The 19269-nt window shown below is 55.6% G+C and overlaps 1 protein-coding gene across 2 annotated transcripts in view; it reads left to right on the forward strand.

The window, feature by feature from the left end:
* Window positions 1–319: 319 nt before the first annotated feature.
* Ass1 (argininosuccinate synthase 1) overlaps window positions 320–19269 on the forward strand; it is a 46973-nt gene continuing 28023 nt past the window's right edge. Inside the window, exons 1-7 of one of the 2 annotated variants that reach the window (XM_021653476.2) lie at window positions 320–443; window positions 4430–4482; window positions 6225–6334; window positions 7943–8011; window positions 9755–9943; window positions 15617–15673; window positions 17454–17528. In XM_021653476.2, the coding sequence (XP_021509151.1) occupies window positions 6230–6334; window positions 7943–8011; window positions 9755–9943; window positions 15617–15673; window positions 17454–17528 (495 nt within the window). In that variant the 5' untranslated portion in view covers window positions 320–443; window positions 4430–4482; window positions 6225–6229. Of the gene's footprint in view, window positions 444–4429; window positions 4483–5947; window positions 5973–6224; window positions 6335–7942; window positions 8012–9754; window positions 9944–15616; window positions 15674–17453; window positions 17529–19269 lie in introns of those variants that run through there. The other variant, XM_060389903.1, reaches the window with a different exon arrangement.

The following is a 19269-nucleotide window of genomic DNA, read 5'->3' on the forward strand; positions in this document are numbered from 1 at the left end:
TGAGCCTGAGCAATTTGCATCTTCACCCTTGCCTTGAAGCGCTTTCAAGGCTTCTTGCAAGACGACTGCGATTAGCCTGCCAGTCACGCGGGTTCCAGCCTCTGCCACCCTCCGAGGCGCCACCAGCCGGCCACGATCAGGGGGCGGGAGGGGGGGGGAACCTAAGCTTCAAGGACCCACGCCCGTGCGCCCCCGGAGGTTGTGCTGGCGCCGAGGGACGAGGGAGGGGCCAGCAGGGAGAGAGCGGCGGGCCACGCCCACCCCGCAGGTGGCCAAGAGCTCTGAGAGGCTCGGAGTGGGGGCCGGGCCCGAGGGCGGGGCCTGTCGCGCGCCTGTTCCCACGTGTCCCGGGTTCCTGCCCCCCAGGCCCTGTGCTTATAAACCGGGATGCGCGCCACTCCCGGCCCTGCTGTTCCGCCTGCCACTGCCGCCTGGGCTCACTGGTAAGAAGTTCCGGGTCACTCTTGGTCCCCAGTCTCTAGCCGGGGTCAAGTCCTAGGAATCCCAGAGGGAGCGAGCAGCTGCAAGGGTGGACACAAGGCGCTCTCGAGGGGCCGCGCTGTCGGTGGAAGGAAGGAGCCTGATGCCCGGGTTTGCTGTGACGCACACGTTCCTTCTGCCTAGGGAATCCAGGGTCTGGGGAACAAGTGGAGTATAGAGGTCCCTTCTGTATTCTCCTTTTTTAATAACGATGCCCGTGTGTTGCGAAGGCTCCAAGTAGAGTCCAGAGGGTTGGGGGCTTCTGATTCCCTCTCCAAGCTGGATCGGACTCACCGTCTATCTACAGGCCTGTTTCTCAAAGTGAGGAAGAGGACCAGTCCCTCCTCGCCCTAAGGGGCCTGGACTTGTGGCTTTCTCCTGAATCTGAGCTTGTCCTGCTCAGGTGAACACGCGGACCGTGTCTACCCCGCCCAGGTCCTAGGCTGCGACTGGTTTTCCTTCCCGGTGGTGTGCAGTGCGAGGCTGTCTGGGTGGGGCTTCCTGCTGGCTGGCTGGCTCTTTGGGAGGAGCCCCTTCGCAGGAAACGTCTGCTTCTGAGTTGTTACCGCCTTGGACCCCTCTCCAGGGAGGCGGGATCGATGTGATACGGAGGGAAATCTCCAGGAGAAACAGCTGCATTCTCAGTATTCCCCTCTGTAAAGTGGGGCTGTCAGGCTATCTAGGAGTGCCCTGGCAGGAGCAGACCTGCCCTTTCCCCGGGGGTAGACCAGGAAAACCCTTCCTTTGATCCCTCCCCTTGCATCTCCTCCTCCTGGCCAGTGACCCGGCAGGTGATGCCTGACGTCACCCTCCCGGCTCTGGGGCAACCAGCCTCGTGCTGGACTGGGGATCGCAGGCTGTCCAAGAGCTCAGTAAACTGTTGGGAGTTGTGGCCACGGTCTGCCACGCTTGCTCAATGGGTCCCCTTCCCCCTAGGACAAGGCCTTCAGAAGGAGGGGGGCAGCAGAGGGAGCCAAGAGCTGGGCTGGGTAGGGACACAATAGTCTCCTTTCCAGCCCTCACCCCCTTTCTCAGGGTCTTTTCACAATCCACCCAAAGCTGGGGAGCATTGAAAGGGCCCACAGGGCTGCCCAAGGAATTCTGGCTCTACCCAGTGCCTGTGGACTCCATAAATGAAGGGCGACTTCAGTCCATCTGCCACCTCCCCCAACCTCTCTGCAGAGGCCAAGCACAGGGTAGGACCAAACAGGAAGCCCACACTCTTATCGTCCTTGGTTATGCTTGTGCCCCCGCCCCTGCCCAACTGCCTGCCAGCTCTGGGCTTAGGAAGCCAGACAGTCCAGGAGCCTTGGGGTGGAGCCAAGCCCCAGCCCACCTGCTGCACCAGCATTTTCTCATGGCCCACCTCGTCTTTACCTTGGATGCCCCGAGGTCAGCCAGACGCCTCCACCGGGCTGTGAGCACACAGCCTGTCTTTGCTGAAGGCTTTGGGCAGAGTTGATCTCCCAAGGACCTAGCTCCTCGCTCATTTGAGATTGGTTTCTCCCTAGACTTGAGAAAGGCTGGGTATCCAGAGACCCCTTGATGGTAGCATTAATGAATGGAGCTGTTGGCGTCAGAGCACAGGCCCTGGCTGCCCCTAAAAGCTACACTCCACCAGCTTTCCCCCATAACTCAATTAAAAAGACAGTTAATAGTAAAACTTTGGCGTCCTGACACAAGGTTTAGGTTTAAATAATGCAAGAAGCAAGCATACTGAGCAGTCTTGCTCAAGGTGTGGCCCGGCCATCATTATCTTAACTGCGAGACATCCGCTCTCACAGTTTGTTTGCTTACGTATTTATTCTTGAGACAAGAAGCTGTGCATCCCTGGCTGGCCTGGAACCAGGCTGGCCTCAAACCCACAGAGATCCCCCTGCATCTGCCTTCCAAGTGCTGAGATTTAAGGTGTGCACCACCATGCGTGGACTCTTGGGAGAAAGGTTCCTTCTCTGGCTTGTACCAGTGCTTCAGCTTTTCCCTTCCCCCAGCCTGAGATTCCTGGAAATTCTAGTTCCTTGGGGTCCATTGTTTCAGCAGTCTGAAAGCCAGAGGAATGGATATAAGTGTCTTCACACCTGCCAGGACAACTAGACTAGATAAGGTTTGGGTATCTCTCACCGGAGATTAGTAAAACCTGCTCAGTCTCCCTACTTGCCTCCTTGGCTCATCAAATGAAAGCAGGCTGGGTCGGGTAGGAGGATGTACGCCTCCTGCTGATCAGTATTGGGATTGCAGTCTAGGTTTATCACACAAAATAGGAGAGGTGAACCGAGTCATCTCGGAATCTTCGGGGCCAGGTACTGTTGGGGTTTCAAAAGAGAAGTAATGACAAGCCAATCTGAACTGAGTGAGGATGGCAGCAGCTGGAGAGGGGATGGATGGACAGCCCAGGTAGCTGTCTGTCATCTGGTGACTAGTTGTCAGGGCAGGAAGAGAAGGCCAGGCTTGTGTTAGTTAGCAGAATAGGTGAAGAGCCAGCTGGCCAATGCCCAGGAAACACCTATCAGGCCAGCCAGGGTACTGCTCAGCACCAAAGAGGCTGGAATGAAAACCCAAGAGTCTCAACGCATGTTGCCTTCAGGGACAGGCTGCTACTGACACCTGTTCAGATGGAGATCCAAGATGGTACCCCGCTCACAGGCTGTGGCTTCAAGCCCAGCATTTTTACAAAGGATGGCTTGTGTGAGCATGCACATACACACACACACACACACACACACACACACACGCTCAGGTGCATACCCCTCAATCACACAGAGACATTTTCTCAGGTACCCAGTCTTAGGGGTACAAAGATACACACAAAGGCAGGTACATACGTGACAGGCTTGTGTTTTAGGCACACGCTCCTTGCTGGACACACCCTTCTCACTGCCCAGCCCAGGGAAGGCCCCAGAGCAACACAGCAGCCCGCGTGTCAGGGCATCCACAGGGAACTGACCTCCAAAGAGCAGCACCTGCTCTGAAGTGCTGAGGGCCTCCCCGGGTGCCCTGGGAGATGGCTCCTTCCACGCAGCTCATGGCAGGGGCAGATTAGAACCAAGTGGGATGTGTGCCCTAATGGGGGTAAAAGCTCCGTGGAACCCCTCAGGCCAGGCAGGCAGGACGGGGGTTTGACCTGTCCCTGTGGAGCCCCACCCCCTTTTCACCCTCTTGGCTTCTGGCATCCTTCACTGGAAGGGGCCGGGAGGAGGAAGTCACCTGCAGGCAGCATCCGTTCCCCAGACACCCTAAGATGTCCGAGAACTCCCTACCACCCTTTGCACCTCCAGAGGGTGTGCAGGCTTGATACTGCGCACAGCCCTGATGTGATATCTGTTGTTGTATATGTATGGGGGGGTGCAGAGGTCAAGACACTGGATGTCTTCCTCAGTCACTCTCCGCATTTACCCCTGTTCCTTTTCACTTAATGTGTTGTGGGTGAGTATCATGTGTGCAGTGCTCACAGAGGCCAGAAGGGGGTGCCAAATCCTCTGGAGTTACACGTGGCGTGAGCCACCGAGTGGGTGCTGGGAATCAAACCCAGGTCCTCTGCAAGGGCAGCCAGTGCCCTCAGCAGGGAGCCGTGACCCCAGCCTCCTCTCCACTGAAACCAGAGCTCGCTGATTTGGGTAGACTGGCTGGCCTGTGAGCTCCGGGGCTGCCTGTCTCCGCCTCTGGGATTACGCATCACCACACCCAGCTTTTAAAACAGTTGCCAGGGCTCTGAACTCAGGCCTCAGGCTAATGAAGCTGGGGCTTTCCCTGAGCTGGCTGGAGTGTGACAATGGCTTCCTGGGTAATGCCTACAAAATGTGTCAAACTGGGTGATTTCTGTGCGTGCAGCGAGGGGCTGAGGTGAAGCTCAGTGCTTGGCTGACACGGGTCTCCGTGTCTCTTGATTCAGGCAGGCCACTCACAGCATCAAATGGCCACAGGGGTCTCAAAATCACATTTGCCTTTACAGAGTGCTTCACCGGCCAGAAAGACAGACTCCGGGAACTCGTATCTGCCATCCAGGTATTTTCCACCTTGGTCCTTTTCTCCTTTCTTCTCACTCCTTCCGTCTATCCTCCGTGGCCAGTTGCCTAGCTGCAGTTGCCATGGGCACCATCTTTTGGCTCTCAGGGTCAAGACCTGCTGAGTCACCGGCAGCCCAGGTCCAGGGCAGCTGGCTGGGGGTGGGCAAGCAGGCAGGTGCCGCCTGTTGGAGACTGTAGGCAGCCAGGAGAACCAGCCCCTACACCAACCACATTGTTCCTGAGGTGTCTGCCTCTTTAAGTCCCAAGGATAGCAGCAGGGCCTGTGAGAGATCTCCTGGGGCTGACTAGAGAGTGGCCCTGGGGGGAGGGAGGGGCTGCATAGTCTTTGCTCAAGCTCCCAAGTCTACCTGCAGCTTGGTGCTGGGTAGCCTGGGAAAGCCACCAGAGCTCAGGGAGCCGAGCCCAACAGTCTTCATGGTAGTGATGGCAGCCAGGCGAGCCTGCAGCATTCCCTAGGTCTGTGCAGGACTGTCTGTTGTCCTGTCCCCCAGGGACATCTAATAAGGACCTTACCTGCCTTTGCTGGAGGGCAGTGGTTCTCAGCTTTCCTAACGCTGCAACCCTTTGATAGTTTCTCATGTCGATTGTGCTACTCTATAACTGTAATTCTGCTACTGTTAGGAATCATAATGTCAGTATCTGCCATGCGACCCCAGTGGAAATGTGAGACACTGAGGCCTGGGTCCTCATCTGGCCCTGCTGCCCCCTGACATGTTACCACCTGGGTGGTGGCTGAGTTTAGGACCCCAAGCTTCCTCTTCAGCATGGAGGGCACTCTAGATAGCACCTGCCCTCAGGGCCACATACAGGGCATGCTAGGATGCAGACCAAGGGCTCTCAGGGAGCCTGCGGGGCAAGAGAAACAGCTGGGATGACACAGAGACACGACATCGAAGTACCTTAGTGGAAGGGTGGGGTGATTGTGGTAGAATGCCTATGGAGGCTGCTGGGAAAGAGCCCCAGGCTACAGAGAGGTTCTGCCTGTCTTTTTCCTCGCTCTGGGCCCGTTTTCCCATCTTCCACAAGAGACTCTGTCTTTGAGGCCCTTTAGAGTTGAATGACAGAAATAGCGGGGGTCTTTTGGGTCTCTCAGAGTTACTACCCCTTGAAAACAGAGGGTGACAGGGCACCTCAAATTCCAGTGAGTGAAGAAGGGAGAAGAGCCCGCAACCAAGTGTCTTATCTATCGCATGGCCTCCTGGCCACCCGAAGGCGGGAGGCAGCATCACTCTCTGGGCAAGGAGCCAAGTTCCAAGCCTTTCTCTTTGTTCTAGAGCTGTTTGTTCTATGACCTTGACCACTGACCTCCCTGAAGACCCACTGTTTCTTGCAAGGAGCAGTTCTAAAGAGGCCGTGTCAGCTGCCTGCCGCTCTAGTCCAGACCCCTTCCCGGCCTCCCACTCTCCACACATTCCTCAAGCACTGGCCTTGCTCCAGCTCCTCAGTCTCAGAGGCTCATTTAAGCTGGTAGGGTCTGCCTCCAACATCTGCCTTCTTATCTCTAGCCCCAACCACTGCCATCATCATTCTTGGATCCCGAGTGGGGGATGTATACAGAGCAGTCAGGTCAGGGTCCTCCAGGAGGGGTGCATGCAGGAAGGTGGACAGTCTGTTCCCAGCATTCCAGTGGTTTATCATCCAAGGGCTCCCCCGGGTGGGGCTGGAGCCAGGAGGGACTTAGGTCCTTCGACATCACACATTCCTTCTTGCTCTCTCCAGACAAGATGTCCGGCAAGGGCTCTGTGGTTCTGGCCTACAGCGGTGGCTTGGACACCTCCTGCATCCTCGTGTGGCTGAAGGAACAAGGCTATGATGTCATCGCCTACCTGGTGAGGATATGCCCGGCATGCCTGTGGGTGCCTCAGTCCTTCCGGCCTGGCCTCTGTTGCTCTCTGTTCCTTCTGCCCCCACATCACCACCCCTCTACCAAGCCTTGCTTTTCTCTCCCAACAACCGTCCTGAGCCAGAAGGGAAATGGCGTCTTGGTCATTGAGCTGCCTCCATTCTTTGGCTTTGAGATGCCCTCAGAGCCAGGGAAGGCTGGCTCTCAGGAAGGTGACAGGGATGGAAGGGACATGGCCTTCGGTATGTTACTGTTCTGCCCAAGGAGGGTCCCTGTGTGTCAACATGGCACAGAGTCCTAGCAGAAGCCTTCAGTTTTAGGATGGCCAATAGGTGGTCAGAGAGATGCTGTGCTTGGTGCTGCTTCCCCATCCAGGAGCACTGACATCCCTAATGGAGATCCTGCACCCCCGTTGTCAGCTCCACAGCTGCTTTTAGTCAAGCTTCCGAGTTAGAAACTCTGTAACTCCAACCCAGAGCAGCTGAAGGCAAAAGAACAAAGCAAAAACACAAAAAGCGGTTCTTGCCTCTCATAGCAGAAGTCTGGGAAAATGAAAGCTTCAGGCAAGGTTAGATCCAGGCACCTGCCCTCATCTGTCCTCACATGGCTTCCTTCTTGACCTTTCTACAACTAGCAAAATCAAAACCCAGCTGTCTCAGGCTCACTGGCTGGCAGGAGAGCCCAGGCTCCTCCCATGGGCTGGAGTCGAACCTTCCAGGCATTCCTCTCTATGGCTGCAGCTTGGCTACTTAGGTCGGCTGGGGGAGGGAAGGACATAAGGAGCTTGCTCCCATCATCCCTGGGGAAAAGATCCTCCCAGGGAAGACTGTCTGAGGAAATGAGTCTGTTGCTTTGGACAGTGAAGTTGGCCTTGGCTAGGTGGGGGTCTCTATATGCAGGCAGCTGACCCTGTCATCTGCTACAAAGGACAAGACAGTAAGGGGAGAGCAGGGAAATCCCTTTGCTCAAAGTCACCTGATGAGTGGCAAGTATGTGAGAGAGAGAGAGAGAGATAGAGAGAGGCAGGCGGGCCTAGCCCTACAGTCCCCAGAATTGCCACCTCCCAGACTGAAAGCTGGGCAGTCTCAGACAAGAACTTACAGCTGGGCCTGGAGAAGATCCAGGGCCTGGAGAGCAGAGCCTGTGGGTCCAAGTCCACAGGCACAATAAGCTGAGCACCTCTGAGCTCAGGCCCGCTGCCCACCAGGGAGCTGGGATAAGCTGGTCCCTTCCTGTGACCAGGGCAAGTATTGCCTGGGCTCAGGGGAAGCCTCAGACCTGGGGGTAATCACAACACGTATCTGCGACTCAACTACCTAGGTGCCAGGAGCAGCCTTGCCAGGGACAGCCCAGGGAAACCAGTGACACCCCGCCCCGCAGGGCCACTGCGGGCTGCTGCAGAGCCCCGCCCTCTCAGTGCCCCCTCAGCTCCCTCCCTCCTCCTGCCACCTCACCACCGTCATGAGGGCCCACTTCTGGGGTGGCTGAGGCCAGCTGTGTGCAGACGGTGGCTGGCTGGGTTCACCCAGGGACCTCTTGATCCTCTCACACCCTCTCTGCCCTGGGCTTACTGGCCTCTGTTTCTGCTCCACAGGCCAACATTGGCCAGAAGGAAGACTTTGAGGAAGCCAGGAAGAAGGCGCTGAAGCTTGGAGCCAAAAAGGTAGATGTGAGAGGCTTTAGGCGGGGGTGTGACGGGAGGGGCAGCAGAGCTCCCGTCCCCTGGCATCCCTGCATCCCTGCATCCCTGCATTCCTTCCAGTTGGCTCTCTTGCTTCCAGGAGGGCAAGATCCAATGCGCTGCTTTGAGGCATATGAACACCGTCGTCATATGTTCATCTACTTATTACTTATCCATCCATCCACCTATGTCCCTCCTAACCTACCTATCCATCTACCTGTCCATCGGCCCACCCCCCAATCTACCTGTCACCCATCCATCCAGCTCCCCTTTTATCCTTTGGCTTGTCCTCCCCCCCCTCCCCTTATCTCTTTGTCCTCTTTTCAGTCCACTCCTACACCTGTTCACTATTCATCCCTCTTCCAACCGTCCATCTACCCATCCTTCCATCCTTTTAACAGACTCAGGAAACTCCTGCCAGGCTCAGTGTCTGTTGTGTCTCTAACCTTTGACAGACAGGCCTATGCTGGGTGTAGGCAACATGGAATGTGGACCCCAGATGGGCCCGCTCCCACAACCTCTCAGCGCGGTCTGTGAGCTGCTCCGTGGCATGACCTTTCACTTGGGGAGGGAACAGGAGATGCTCCAGAGGTGGTCAGAAAGGCGCTAGCCCACCTGCCTGCAGGACCCTTGCACTTGCTTGGCTCTGCAGGGCTCCACAGCAGGTCAGAAGGAGATGAGGGAGCCAGAGGCGCGGGCCCCAGTCACTCCCTGCCTGAAGCCCGGAATGAGAATCTCCTCTGTGCAGGGCTGTTCGGAGGAGGAGACGGGAGGGGTGGGGGGCTGCCTCACCCTTATCTAGCAGAAGGAAAACACTCTTGAGTGCCAAGGACGAGAGTGAGCCTCAGCCAGTGTCTGCTCGGAGGCTTGTGTTGTGCCCGCTACTCCTCGGGTGTTTTGGTCTCCTCACCCCTTTGGACTCCTGTACTGAGCATTCGGAGTCACACATTGATACTTTTGTGCTTCCTATATGAACGCTGCCTTAACGAAAACAGCGAATAGCATCCCAGCCATGGTGCAATGTGTAATATATTTAATTTTTTCTGTGTATGGGTACCTGCATGTCTGTGCACCATGTGTGTGCCTGCTGCCTGCAAACATCGGAAGAAGGTGTTGGGTCCCCTAGCACTGCAGCTACGGATGGGTGTGAGCTACACGTGGGTGCTGGGAGTCAAACCTGGGTCCTCTACAAGGTCAGCTGGTGCTCTGAGCAACTGAGCCATCTCTCCAGCCCCCAATACAGTTTGTTTTCGCTGATCTCTCTGGAAGGGTCCTCCTTCCTCAGGACTGGGGTCTCGGCAGTTTCACATATGGCAGCTTGGCCTGGACATTTGGAATGCTCGGCAGTGTCCCTAGCTTCATTTACCAGCCGTTCCAAGCTCTTTCCCATCACCAAATCCAGCAATTGTGTCAACCGAATCTCTGGGTATTATCAATTTCCTTCTAGGGAAGCTCACTCCTGGTTGACAGCTTCTGTTCCAGATCTTAGGAGATACCAGAGTCTCATCATGTTGGGAAGGATGCTGGATGGTACATCGGGGTTGATTAGTAATGTCTGCCAGAGGCGCAGAAGAGAGACTGTCAGTGTGGTTGGCTGGAATGAATCAGTGATCTGCAGAAGGAAAGGCTCTGATCTTGCATGGCTATTGAACAGCTGTGGGCTCCCTGTATCCATGTTGGACCCTGATCCTTGCTAGGCTCCCTCTCACAGCTGCTCTCCCTCAGGTGTTCATTGAAGATGTGAGCAAGGAGTTTGTGGAAGAGTTCATCTGGCCTGCCATCCAGTCCAGCGCCCTCTATGAAGACCGATATCTCCTGGGCACCTCCCTTGCCAGGCCTTGCATAGCTCGCAAACAGGTGGAAATTGCCAAGCGTGAAGGGGCCAAGTATGTGTCTCACGGTGCCACGGGAAAGGTGAGGAGGGGGTGGGCGGATGGGCCTGGGAATGGGAGAGAAGGGAAAGCAGGCTGAGGATTACAGAGCTGCCTGAGCAGCGGTGGTCCCTTCCATGTGGGTGCTGTCTGTGCCCAGACTTTACAACGGCAGCCCTGTCACCTGCCTGGTAGACCCAAGGTCATACACGCCATCAGCCCCAGATCAGGTCCCAGCGCATTTCACCAAGGGGTATACTAGAAAGGGCTAAAGGAGTTGGAGAGCAGGGTGGGTTCTGAAGGCCAGAGCGCCAAGGACACGTGTAACCTGCTCTTTCCAGAGGCCCAGAGGAGGACTGTTCAAGACCACCCTCCCAGCAGCCCCAGGGACCCGTCCCTTTACGGGTAGAGGCCTCAGTGTTGTTCCCCTGTCTTGGTGATGTGTTTCTACCCCTTTTTCTTGAGGAAAGCAGTTTTCCTGGATAACAGACACCTTAATGGCCTCACTGAAATCCACCTTTCTCTGTGAAGACCAAACAAAGTCACATTCAGAAATCTGGGGATTAGATCTGGCACCTGGCTTTTTTTTTGGGGGGGGAGGGCGGGGGAGACAGGTTTTCTCTATATAGCCCAGGCTAGTCTGAACTCACAGAGATCTGCTGACTCTGCCTCCCCAGTTCTAGGACTAGGACTAAAGGGATGTGCCACCATGTCTGGCCATGGAACCTGGCTTTGAGTATCACCTCTGCGCATGTGCAGACAGGCTAAAGAGGACCCCGTGGTGCTAGGCAAGGCTCCTAACAGCACTGATTACTCCTAAAATACCGTGACAATAGCCTGGGGCAGGCCACAGCTGCCTAACCATCTGACGCCTGTAACCTTGAGGCCTGCCATCTTGCTATGGGGCTGGGACTGATGGAGGTACAGAGACATGCAGCTAAGGCTGGCCTCAGGAGAGCTCGCCTGAGGGTGGCCCTGGAAATAGCCAACCACCAGGAAGGCACTGGGTGCTTGTGAAACCTCGGACATTCCTTCACTGTCTTGGATACTGGTTCAGCTGGCTTGTGGCTGGCGTGTCAAGGGTAGGGTGCCTGCTGGGGACGGACATAGTTGAGTTCTTCAAGGCGATTGCCTGTCCTTTGGAGAATGATGCCTGATCAGCTTGCTGAAGGGCAGAGGGCAGGAGGAAGACCATTTTCTGTCTTCATGATGTCTGCCCTCTGGGTATGAACACGGGTAGACAAATCGCAGAACCAGGGAACAGTATGTCCCTGAGGCAAGTAGCCCATCTGGGAGAGTTGCTATGGGAGAGCAGAGTCTGATCCCAGCTCACACCGACACCCCCATCCCAGCACACTGGAAAGCAACTCTGCTGGGTAGTAGCTGTGAAGGTGGGGAGACTGGCCAGCTGTCCTCCCACTCCAGGAGGGCCCTAGTTTTCCCTGGATCTGGTCTGCACATTAGGGGAGCAGATGAGAGGTCAATGTTGCAGGCCATCCTGGGCAGCTCGTTCGTGCTGTCTTCCCTAAGACAGCCATGGGAGCAAAGGTCAGACCCCAGGCTCAGGGCTGTGCACTCAGATCAAGCGTGAGAGTGAAAATGCCACCCAGGAACTGGGCCTTCGGCGAGAGCTGAGGACAGGTGCAGGTCGCTAAGAACAAGCGTCTGCCCCTGAGCCACTCACACCTTTCCAGATAAACTCCTCATCTTGGGAGGCATGCAGCCCGAAGCTAGGGGCACGAATCCGAAGGTCCCTCCCAAGGGAATTAGCCAAGCAGCATTCATGATCTTAAACAAGGGGCTGGATTTCCTTTTGGTTCTGTCTTTAAGAGGCAGAACCCGGCCCGCCTCGACAAGCCAGCTAGCTGCTGGAGAGCGGCCACTTGCTGTGCATGTAGCACATGGCCACCAGAGGGCACCAGAGGCTTAGGTTTGAGGAAGCTGCGGCTGCAGGCTGCAACCTGGGGCTTGAGTTCACTGTGGGGCTTCCCCAGCCGGACTCTAGATCTTTCTGCATGCGTCCTACAGCTGCTTTGATTAAACCTGGGAGTGTTCCCACTGTTCACAGGGGAGACGGTTCAATCTGAAACATCTCAGGCCCCCTGAAACCAGAGCAAGAAGGTCAGTGAAACTGCCAGGGAGCCAAAGCCGCCTTGGCTGCGCTATCCCTGACCTGGGTGTCCAGAAAGATACTCCTACGCCTGTCTCCACATGTATATGGCACCAAGTAACACAGCCTCCACCTCTTCCCCCAACCCACAGCCTCTGGAGACAATTTCTAAGAGCTGGAGAGTGGGGGAGGAGGCCTGGAGGGGTCTGGGGATTGGACTTGGTTGCAGTGTCTGGCTGTCTGGAGCGCACACTGCTGCCTGAACATGTCAGGAAGCAGCTGTCCCAAGACAATGGCGGAGAGGGTGACCAAGAGCAGAGCCAGGCCGAAGATGAGGAGATGCTGGAGGGATGGCTGAGGCAGGCCCCAACAGGATATCGGCAGAGTCCCGCTGAAGAGGGAGGACTCCATGGCCAAGGTGTGAGCCGGCTACTGGGACCCCAGAGCAGAGAGGTCCCTGGGTAGTCTCAAGGGTCAGTCTCTGGCCTTTGAGGAAGGTTAATGATGAGCCTGCTGCTATCTTGACCTGGGAGCCATGGCCTGGGGTCGATGTTCTAGCTCAGAACTTGCTGTGTAGACCAGCCTGGCCTTGATCTCAGAGCCCCTGCCTCTGTCTCCTGAGTGCTGGGATTTAAAGGCTTGGCCAGCCTCCCTGGTTTTAGTGGTCTGACTGTGTGCCCCAGGCTGGTCTTCAACTTGCCAATCATCTGCTTAGCTCCCCACCACTGAGAGTCTTTACAATATATATTTTTCCAAGACAGGGTTTTTCTGTGTAGTCTTGTCTGTCCTGGACTCACTTTGTAGACCAGGCTGGCCTCAAACTCACAGAGATCCACCTGCCTCTGCCTCCCTGAGTGCTGGGATAAAGGCATGTGCCACCAAACCCAGACCTGTTTTTTATTTTTTTACTTTGTGTGTTTGTGTGTGTATTACCTGGGTGATGTGTGATGTACACTACATGTGAATTAACCCACAGAAGTCAGAGAGAGCATTGGACCTGGGGTTACAGGTGCTTGTGAGCCAACATGTAGGTGCTGAGAATGAAAACCATGTCTCTCTGAAAGATCAGCAAGTACTCTGAGGTGCTGAGCTATCTCTCCTATCCCAACACTGAGATTCAGTTTTTTGAGACAGGGTTTCTCTGTACAGCCTTGGCTGTCCTGAACTCACTTTGTAGACCAAGCTGGCCTCAAACTCAGAGATCTACCTACCTCTGCCTCCCAAATGCTGGGAATACAGGTGTGTGCCACTGTGCTCGGCTCTGAGATTTTTTTTTTTTTTTTAATGTGCTTTGGTGTTTTGCCTGCATGTGTGTCTGTGAGGGTGTTGGATGCCCTGAGGCTGTAGTTATAGACATATGGAAGGTGGGAATTGAACCCAGGTCCTCCAGAAGAGCAGCCAGTGCTCTTAACCACTGCTCCATCTCTCCGGCTCCCGCCCTGAGATTTGTGTATGTGCACCATCACTCCGTAACCCAGCACGCCGTGTACCGGGTCAGGGCACAGCCAGCTGGAGGCACTGTGGGGCTGAGAGGATGGAGTCGGCCACCCTGGAAGAAGAGCAAGTTCTAGCCAGTGACACTGGCTGAAAGGGAGTGTAGCCTGAGCTTCAGGCAGAACCCGTGCGAAGCCCCGGGGCAGGGCGGCCCTCCTCCCAGCAGCCCAAAGCAGAGAGGACGCTTTAGAAAGGCCGCTTACTTACCCATGACCCCTCCACCGTGAGCGGCACCCTGCCTGCCTGCAGAGATGCACAGTGCTCCGGGCCCCTAGATTTGAAAGAGAAGCCTGGAAATATGAGCCTAGGACTGGGGGTGCTGGGGGTAGTTTTGAAAATGGCACCATCTGCAGAGCCATCCCCGGGCAGATGGGAGGCACCCCCTCCCCTGCCCTCTCATTCCCATGGGTGCTCAGCGTGGTACACGCATGTGTGTGTGTGCCAGCATGTAGACATGGGTGTGTGATAAGGCGCTGTCCCCATCCCTCACTTGGGGATGCTCTGGGCGACCCAGGGTCAGTAAGGGGAAGGCAGGGCCCTAGGCTCTTGCCTAGGACAGGCTTTGAATCGAGAAAGCCTGTTTGTCCAGCTCTTCCAAGGCTCTCAGCTTCTGAACAGATGGGTGTCCATCCCCCGCCACGTCTGGGTCAGCAGACACCAGCGAGGCCCGGCTCGGGAGGCACAGGCTGCCTTTTGTGCCATGAAACATGACGCCGTGGGGAAAGTGTGGCCAGGCCAGGTAGCACTCGGCCGTGTGCGGTGCAGATCTAAGACGAGGCAGCTTCGTGCTAGAACGTGCTGGCTTCCAACGAGTGTTGCATGAGGATCCTAAGGAAAATGCCACTCCTCACACCTCACCTCCGTGGGACAGCACAGTCCTCCCCTCCCCCCACGTGGTTTCTTCTGTGGAGCTAATGGGCTCGCCGCCCCTGCCCAGCTGAGAACTCTCAGAATTTGGGTTTTGCCTGTGTGACCCTGGGCCCCAGCTCCCATCTCTGGCCTTCATTTTGTTCTTCTGTAAAGTAAGGCTGAAAGGCCCACTGGCCCTATGATGGGAAGAGTAGGTACTCAGTGTGGGGACCAAATGGAGACGGCGGGGCCCGTGTCCCAGCGGCCCGGCAGCAGCTCTCCACAGCTCCCGGCTCTGGGGAGGGGCTGGAAGCAGGCTTTCCGCACCACCTGACAAGACTCTGGAAAATAACATGTTATTCCCACTGCCGCCTGGCTGCGCCCGTGCAGTTTTCACAGTAGGCGAAGGGGGCCTCTATTATTTCACAGCGCCTGAGCCTCCCTCTCCGTGAGGGGCAGAGCCGGCAACTCGGAGACCGCATCCCCGCTAGCCTGTGTCCACCCTGGCCCTCGTCCTCTTCCCTCATGGGGGTGGTCGGATGACAAAATGCAAGCTGTGAGACTTGTCCCAGGGTGCTGAGGCCCTGGGGGTCTGCCCCTGCCTTAGGCGGACACTCATCTGCTCACCTGGTAGTGCTGTGCCTCTCCAGGGCCCCAATCTCTGTGCAGAGAGAGAGGCTGAACACAGAAGGCCTTTCATGGTCACTGAGTTCTGTTCCCCTCTCCAAACAACCACTATAGAACTGGGGAAACTGAGGCTTGGGGAGTGACAGGAATCAGCACTTTGTGGATGTGGAAGATCAAAACATGTGGCCCCGTGTTTTCCTACCTGGAGTGTGTGGGATACAGGTCTCCAGGCCTAGAGGAGCAGCACCCTCCCACAGGTACCCCCTAGACTGCATGCATGCACACACGTGTTCCTCGAGGCCCCCACCACATCCCCAACAGCACTCACGCTCACAGACACGTATGTCTCTTTTGTGCATGTGCTCTGCCCCCAGCTTGAACATGGCACACCTCTGTGCTTACGTAAGCATGGCGCCTCACACACACTTAGTGCACAGCTCTGGTCTGGGAATGCCCTGGCGTCCAGTCCCGGCCCCTCCCCGGAGCAGTGTCTGCTTCTTTGGTCTCTGTCCTTAAAGCAGGATAACACACGTTATCCAGGAGGCTGCCGCCTGGGTGAGAAGAGCACCCTTTGCCATTCTGTCTTCCATCCCCTGATGCCCTCTGTAGCTCTCAAACCCTTGTTCTCTGTTCCAGGGCAATGACCAGGTCCGATTTGAACTCACCTGCTACTCATTGGCACCCCAGATCAAGGTAAGGCTTTCCCCTTCCACTAACGGACAGTGAAAGCAGAGCGTGGACATCTGGGGCGTGACAGGGGCAGTCTGTGCTGTTGAAGCTTCTCTGTGTCATTCTGTGGTGCCTGTGGCTCCTGCAAAAAAAAAACGCCAGTATATAGGAAGTGACGATCTCTAGGAAGGCCGAAACCTTCCTAGGCATTCTCTCATCTTGGATGTGCAGTTGGGGGCCTGGGGTGGGGGGTCATTTGGTGTTCCCCGGGTGCAGGCCAGGACAGCTCCGAGACTCAAGTCTCTTGTTGCTACATTCTGACCCCTTTCGGACATTTGGCTGACTCCCTCCCTGTCTAAGACCCTTCCTCAGGGTCTCAGGAATTGGCTGCCTTTGGCATGTCACCTGGTGTACACACGTGAGTGATGATTCAGCCTGCTCCCCTCAGTTACCCTAGCCCCTCCAGCCTGACTGGCCTGGGCCACTATCTGCTCATCCTCCACCCATTCATTTCTTCACTCATGCATTTCTTCAGTATTTGCTGAGTGTCAGGATTCTGAAGGACACAGGTGCAACCCCAAGGGAACATTGCTGAATTTTCTGGTTGCCTCAATTTTAAAAAATGAAATAAAAACTGGGTGTAATGGTGCACACCTCTAATCCTAGCATTCAGGGGGTAGAGGAAGACAGATTGCTATGAGTTAAAAGCCATCCTGGTCTACATGCTGAGTTCCAGGCCAGCCAAGATCCTGTCTCAAAAAACAGGGAGAGAGAGGGAGAATCAGGGGATATAAACCGTTTAATATTTTATTGAATCCCACATATTCAAAAAGTTATCCCAATATGGAATCAGCATTTTCCAAACTGCTAAAGAAATGTTTTATGTCCTTTTTTGGTGCTGATCCTCCAGCCCCAGTCTCTGCTATGGCTGCATTCTGCATTACACAACCTCAGTTTGAGCTCCTTGTTAAGCCCAGGAGACCTAATCCTTCTCCATTCCCCTGGGCTTCTTCCTCTCCGTGGCATGTCTTTCCCTGTCCCTAGCATGGACTGCCAGCTGTCCCCAGCCTGGGGACGGAACTGGCCTGGAAGTGAGTGGTAATGAGCTCTGATACATTTGACCTCCACAGGCCAGGCCTCCAAAGGAGCCCGGCACAGCAGCTATGCTGCAGGGCCGCTGGCGGAGCCCCGCCTTCCACCTCTGCTCATGGTTCTCACAGCCACTCGTCCCCACAAGGCTAACTACTTTCTGGCTCTTTATTTACAGTGCCAAGCCCAGGGGCTGGAGGGTGGGGTCCGGGCAGGGGCCCCAGCTAGCTGCTCTCTGGAAGCCCAGCTGAGCGTGGAGTGTGCTCAGGGCCGAGCCTGATTACCTGGGGCTGGGGTTTGAGAAGCCTACCCAAGCACGGTCACGCCCCACCGTGCCCACCACACAGAGACATTGCACTGGCTGAGCTGCTGAGTCCCGCTTCTTGGGGGCCTGTCCCTAACCCTGCAGGCCACAGGGCCCGAGTAGAATGAGTGTGGCTGGAACTCTTCCCCAGTCGCCTCCCTCTCCCACCCGCCACAGCTTTGCAGAAGGCTGCTGCAAGGGAAGCTGTGTCATGCTGAGTCACCATGAAGCTCACTGGAGAAACTGAGGCCCAGAAGGACATAGAACACAGACCTCTCAAACCCAATATCCTTTCATTAGTGTCCTGACTCACTCCCCAGAAGACATCTTCAAAGGGGCACAGTGGCAGACTCCTTACTCAAGGTGTGTGGCTGGGTTCTCCCTGTTCTGATCTCTTTGTCCTGTCTGCAGGTCATCGCCCCCTGGAGGATGCCTGAGTTTTACAACCGGTTCAAGGGTCGAAATGACTTGATGGAGTACGCTAAGGTAGGCTTCTTTGCCCCGCACTGAGCTTAGGGGGGCTGTTAAAGGCAGCGGCAAACTGATTCCCACGTGGTATAAGATGGAACCCCTTCCCAGAAGCGTCAGTCCCCATATCAGCCTCGTAGAAGTGGGGACATCTCTGAGGTGGCCCCAGTTCACTGAGCCGGAAGGCAGCGGGCTGCTTGCCGCCATTCCATGGGACGTGGGAGATAAGCACCTGTGTGCTTGTAGGTGTGGGCTCCCAGGGGACTGCCTGGAAGGGAGGCCCTGGACAGAGAGGCTGTTCTCTGCACCTTCGTTACCTGGCCGATCCTAACTGTCCCCGGGCTTTCCCTGGAGCAGTAGACGCTCCCAGGCCAATGTCAGACAAAGCCTTTTGTGGTGGCAGCCTTTTTTTGAAATACAAGTTGCAATAAAACATATTAGAAGTTTTACATCAAGATCCTTAGCTGCTCCCCAGGGCACCTTTCTTTTTAGCGACTCGATGGCAGCACTTGACAAACAGCCTCAATCAATCAGACAGGGGGAAAAGCAAGTCGGTGCACACACCAGAAAATTGCTCAGGTTTTTAAATAGCAGGCGCTGGGGCTGGCTGTGCAAGCTCGCTGCAGCCAAGGTGCCGCGTGGTAGGGGACGCTGCGGGGGAACACGGGGCTGCGGGGAATGCAGCCCTGCCCCAGCCGCCAGCATCCCATTAGGGCCCTGAGCGCTGGGAGGAAAGGCGTCCTCCACCATCTGTTGTTTTATTATTAAGAGTCGAGTTTACAAGAGCAAACCCATATGTTGCCAAACAAATCGTCAAATAGTGGTGCTATTAAGGGAGTGGAGGCTGGCGAGGCGTCTTTTTCCTCCCCCCTTGTCTCCTTGATGAAGAAGAATATGAAGCAGTCCCCATCTTTAGGGATAATGAATTACAAGCTCTGTGCTTGGCCTCGCTCCCTCCCCTAGTCCTCCCCTAGTTGGAAGCAAGGGCCAGGCCACCCTCTCTGATACCCTCCCTCCCGGCTCCACTGGATAGCAGCCCTGGCTTTTCCAAGCAGAGCTGAATTTGTGCCCTCCCCCCTTGGGGGGGATTCAGGGAGAACCTGCTTAGCTTCCTCCTCCAATAACTTTCAGAACAGGAAAAGTTTGTCAGGGAAGAATGTGTACCTCACCCTTTTCCTGGGAGCTAGGTTCAGGATGGGGCTATGGGAAAACTTTAGGATATCCAGCCAGAAAGGAGACAGCCACTCAGGAAATGACCAGGAGAACCAGGCAGGAGACGAGGAGCAGACAGGCAGCTTTGTGGAAAATTCACAGTCAGGCGGGATCTGAGACAGATGAGGGAAAAATCAATGGGGCTTTGAAAACTCTGCTTTCAAAACCCTTAAGTAGCCAGGGTCAGAGGGCACTCCAGAGGCACGGGGAAGCCTCTGCCTGGCTTCTGTCTCTCCCCAGACCTGACACCCAGGGTTCGAAACCGTCCTCATCTTTATCGAAACTAATTAGAAATAGTAACAACCTGATGGTGCAGGTGTACGCTCCCAGTACTGAGAAAGCGGAGGCAGGAGGATCTGCCCGCATAAGTCAGTGAAGCCTTGTCTCAAAAGAGAAAGAGGGCTGGGGAAGTTGCTCACTTAACGTGGGTGAGTCCCTGGGCTCAACTTCAGAATACTTACTACTAAAGCTAACTAATGCTAAACCAGAGTTCAACGTGGGTTCTGGAACAGTGCCTGCCCCACAACCTACCTGCCCCCACCTGGCG

This window comes from Meriones unguiculatus, chromosome 8 (assembly GCF_030254825.1).
Source record: "Meriones unguiculatus strain TT.TT164.6M chromosome 8, Bangor_MerUng_6.1, whole genome shotgun sequence".
In the NCBI taxonomy this organism is placed as follows: domain Eukaryota; kingdom Metazoa; phylum Chordata; class Mammalia; order Rodentia; family Muridae; genus Meriones; species Meriones unguiculatus.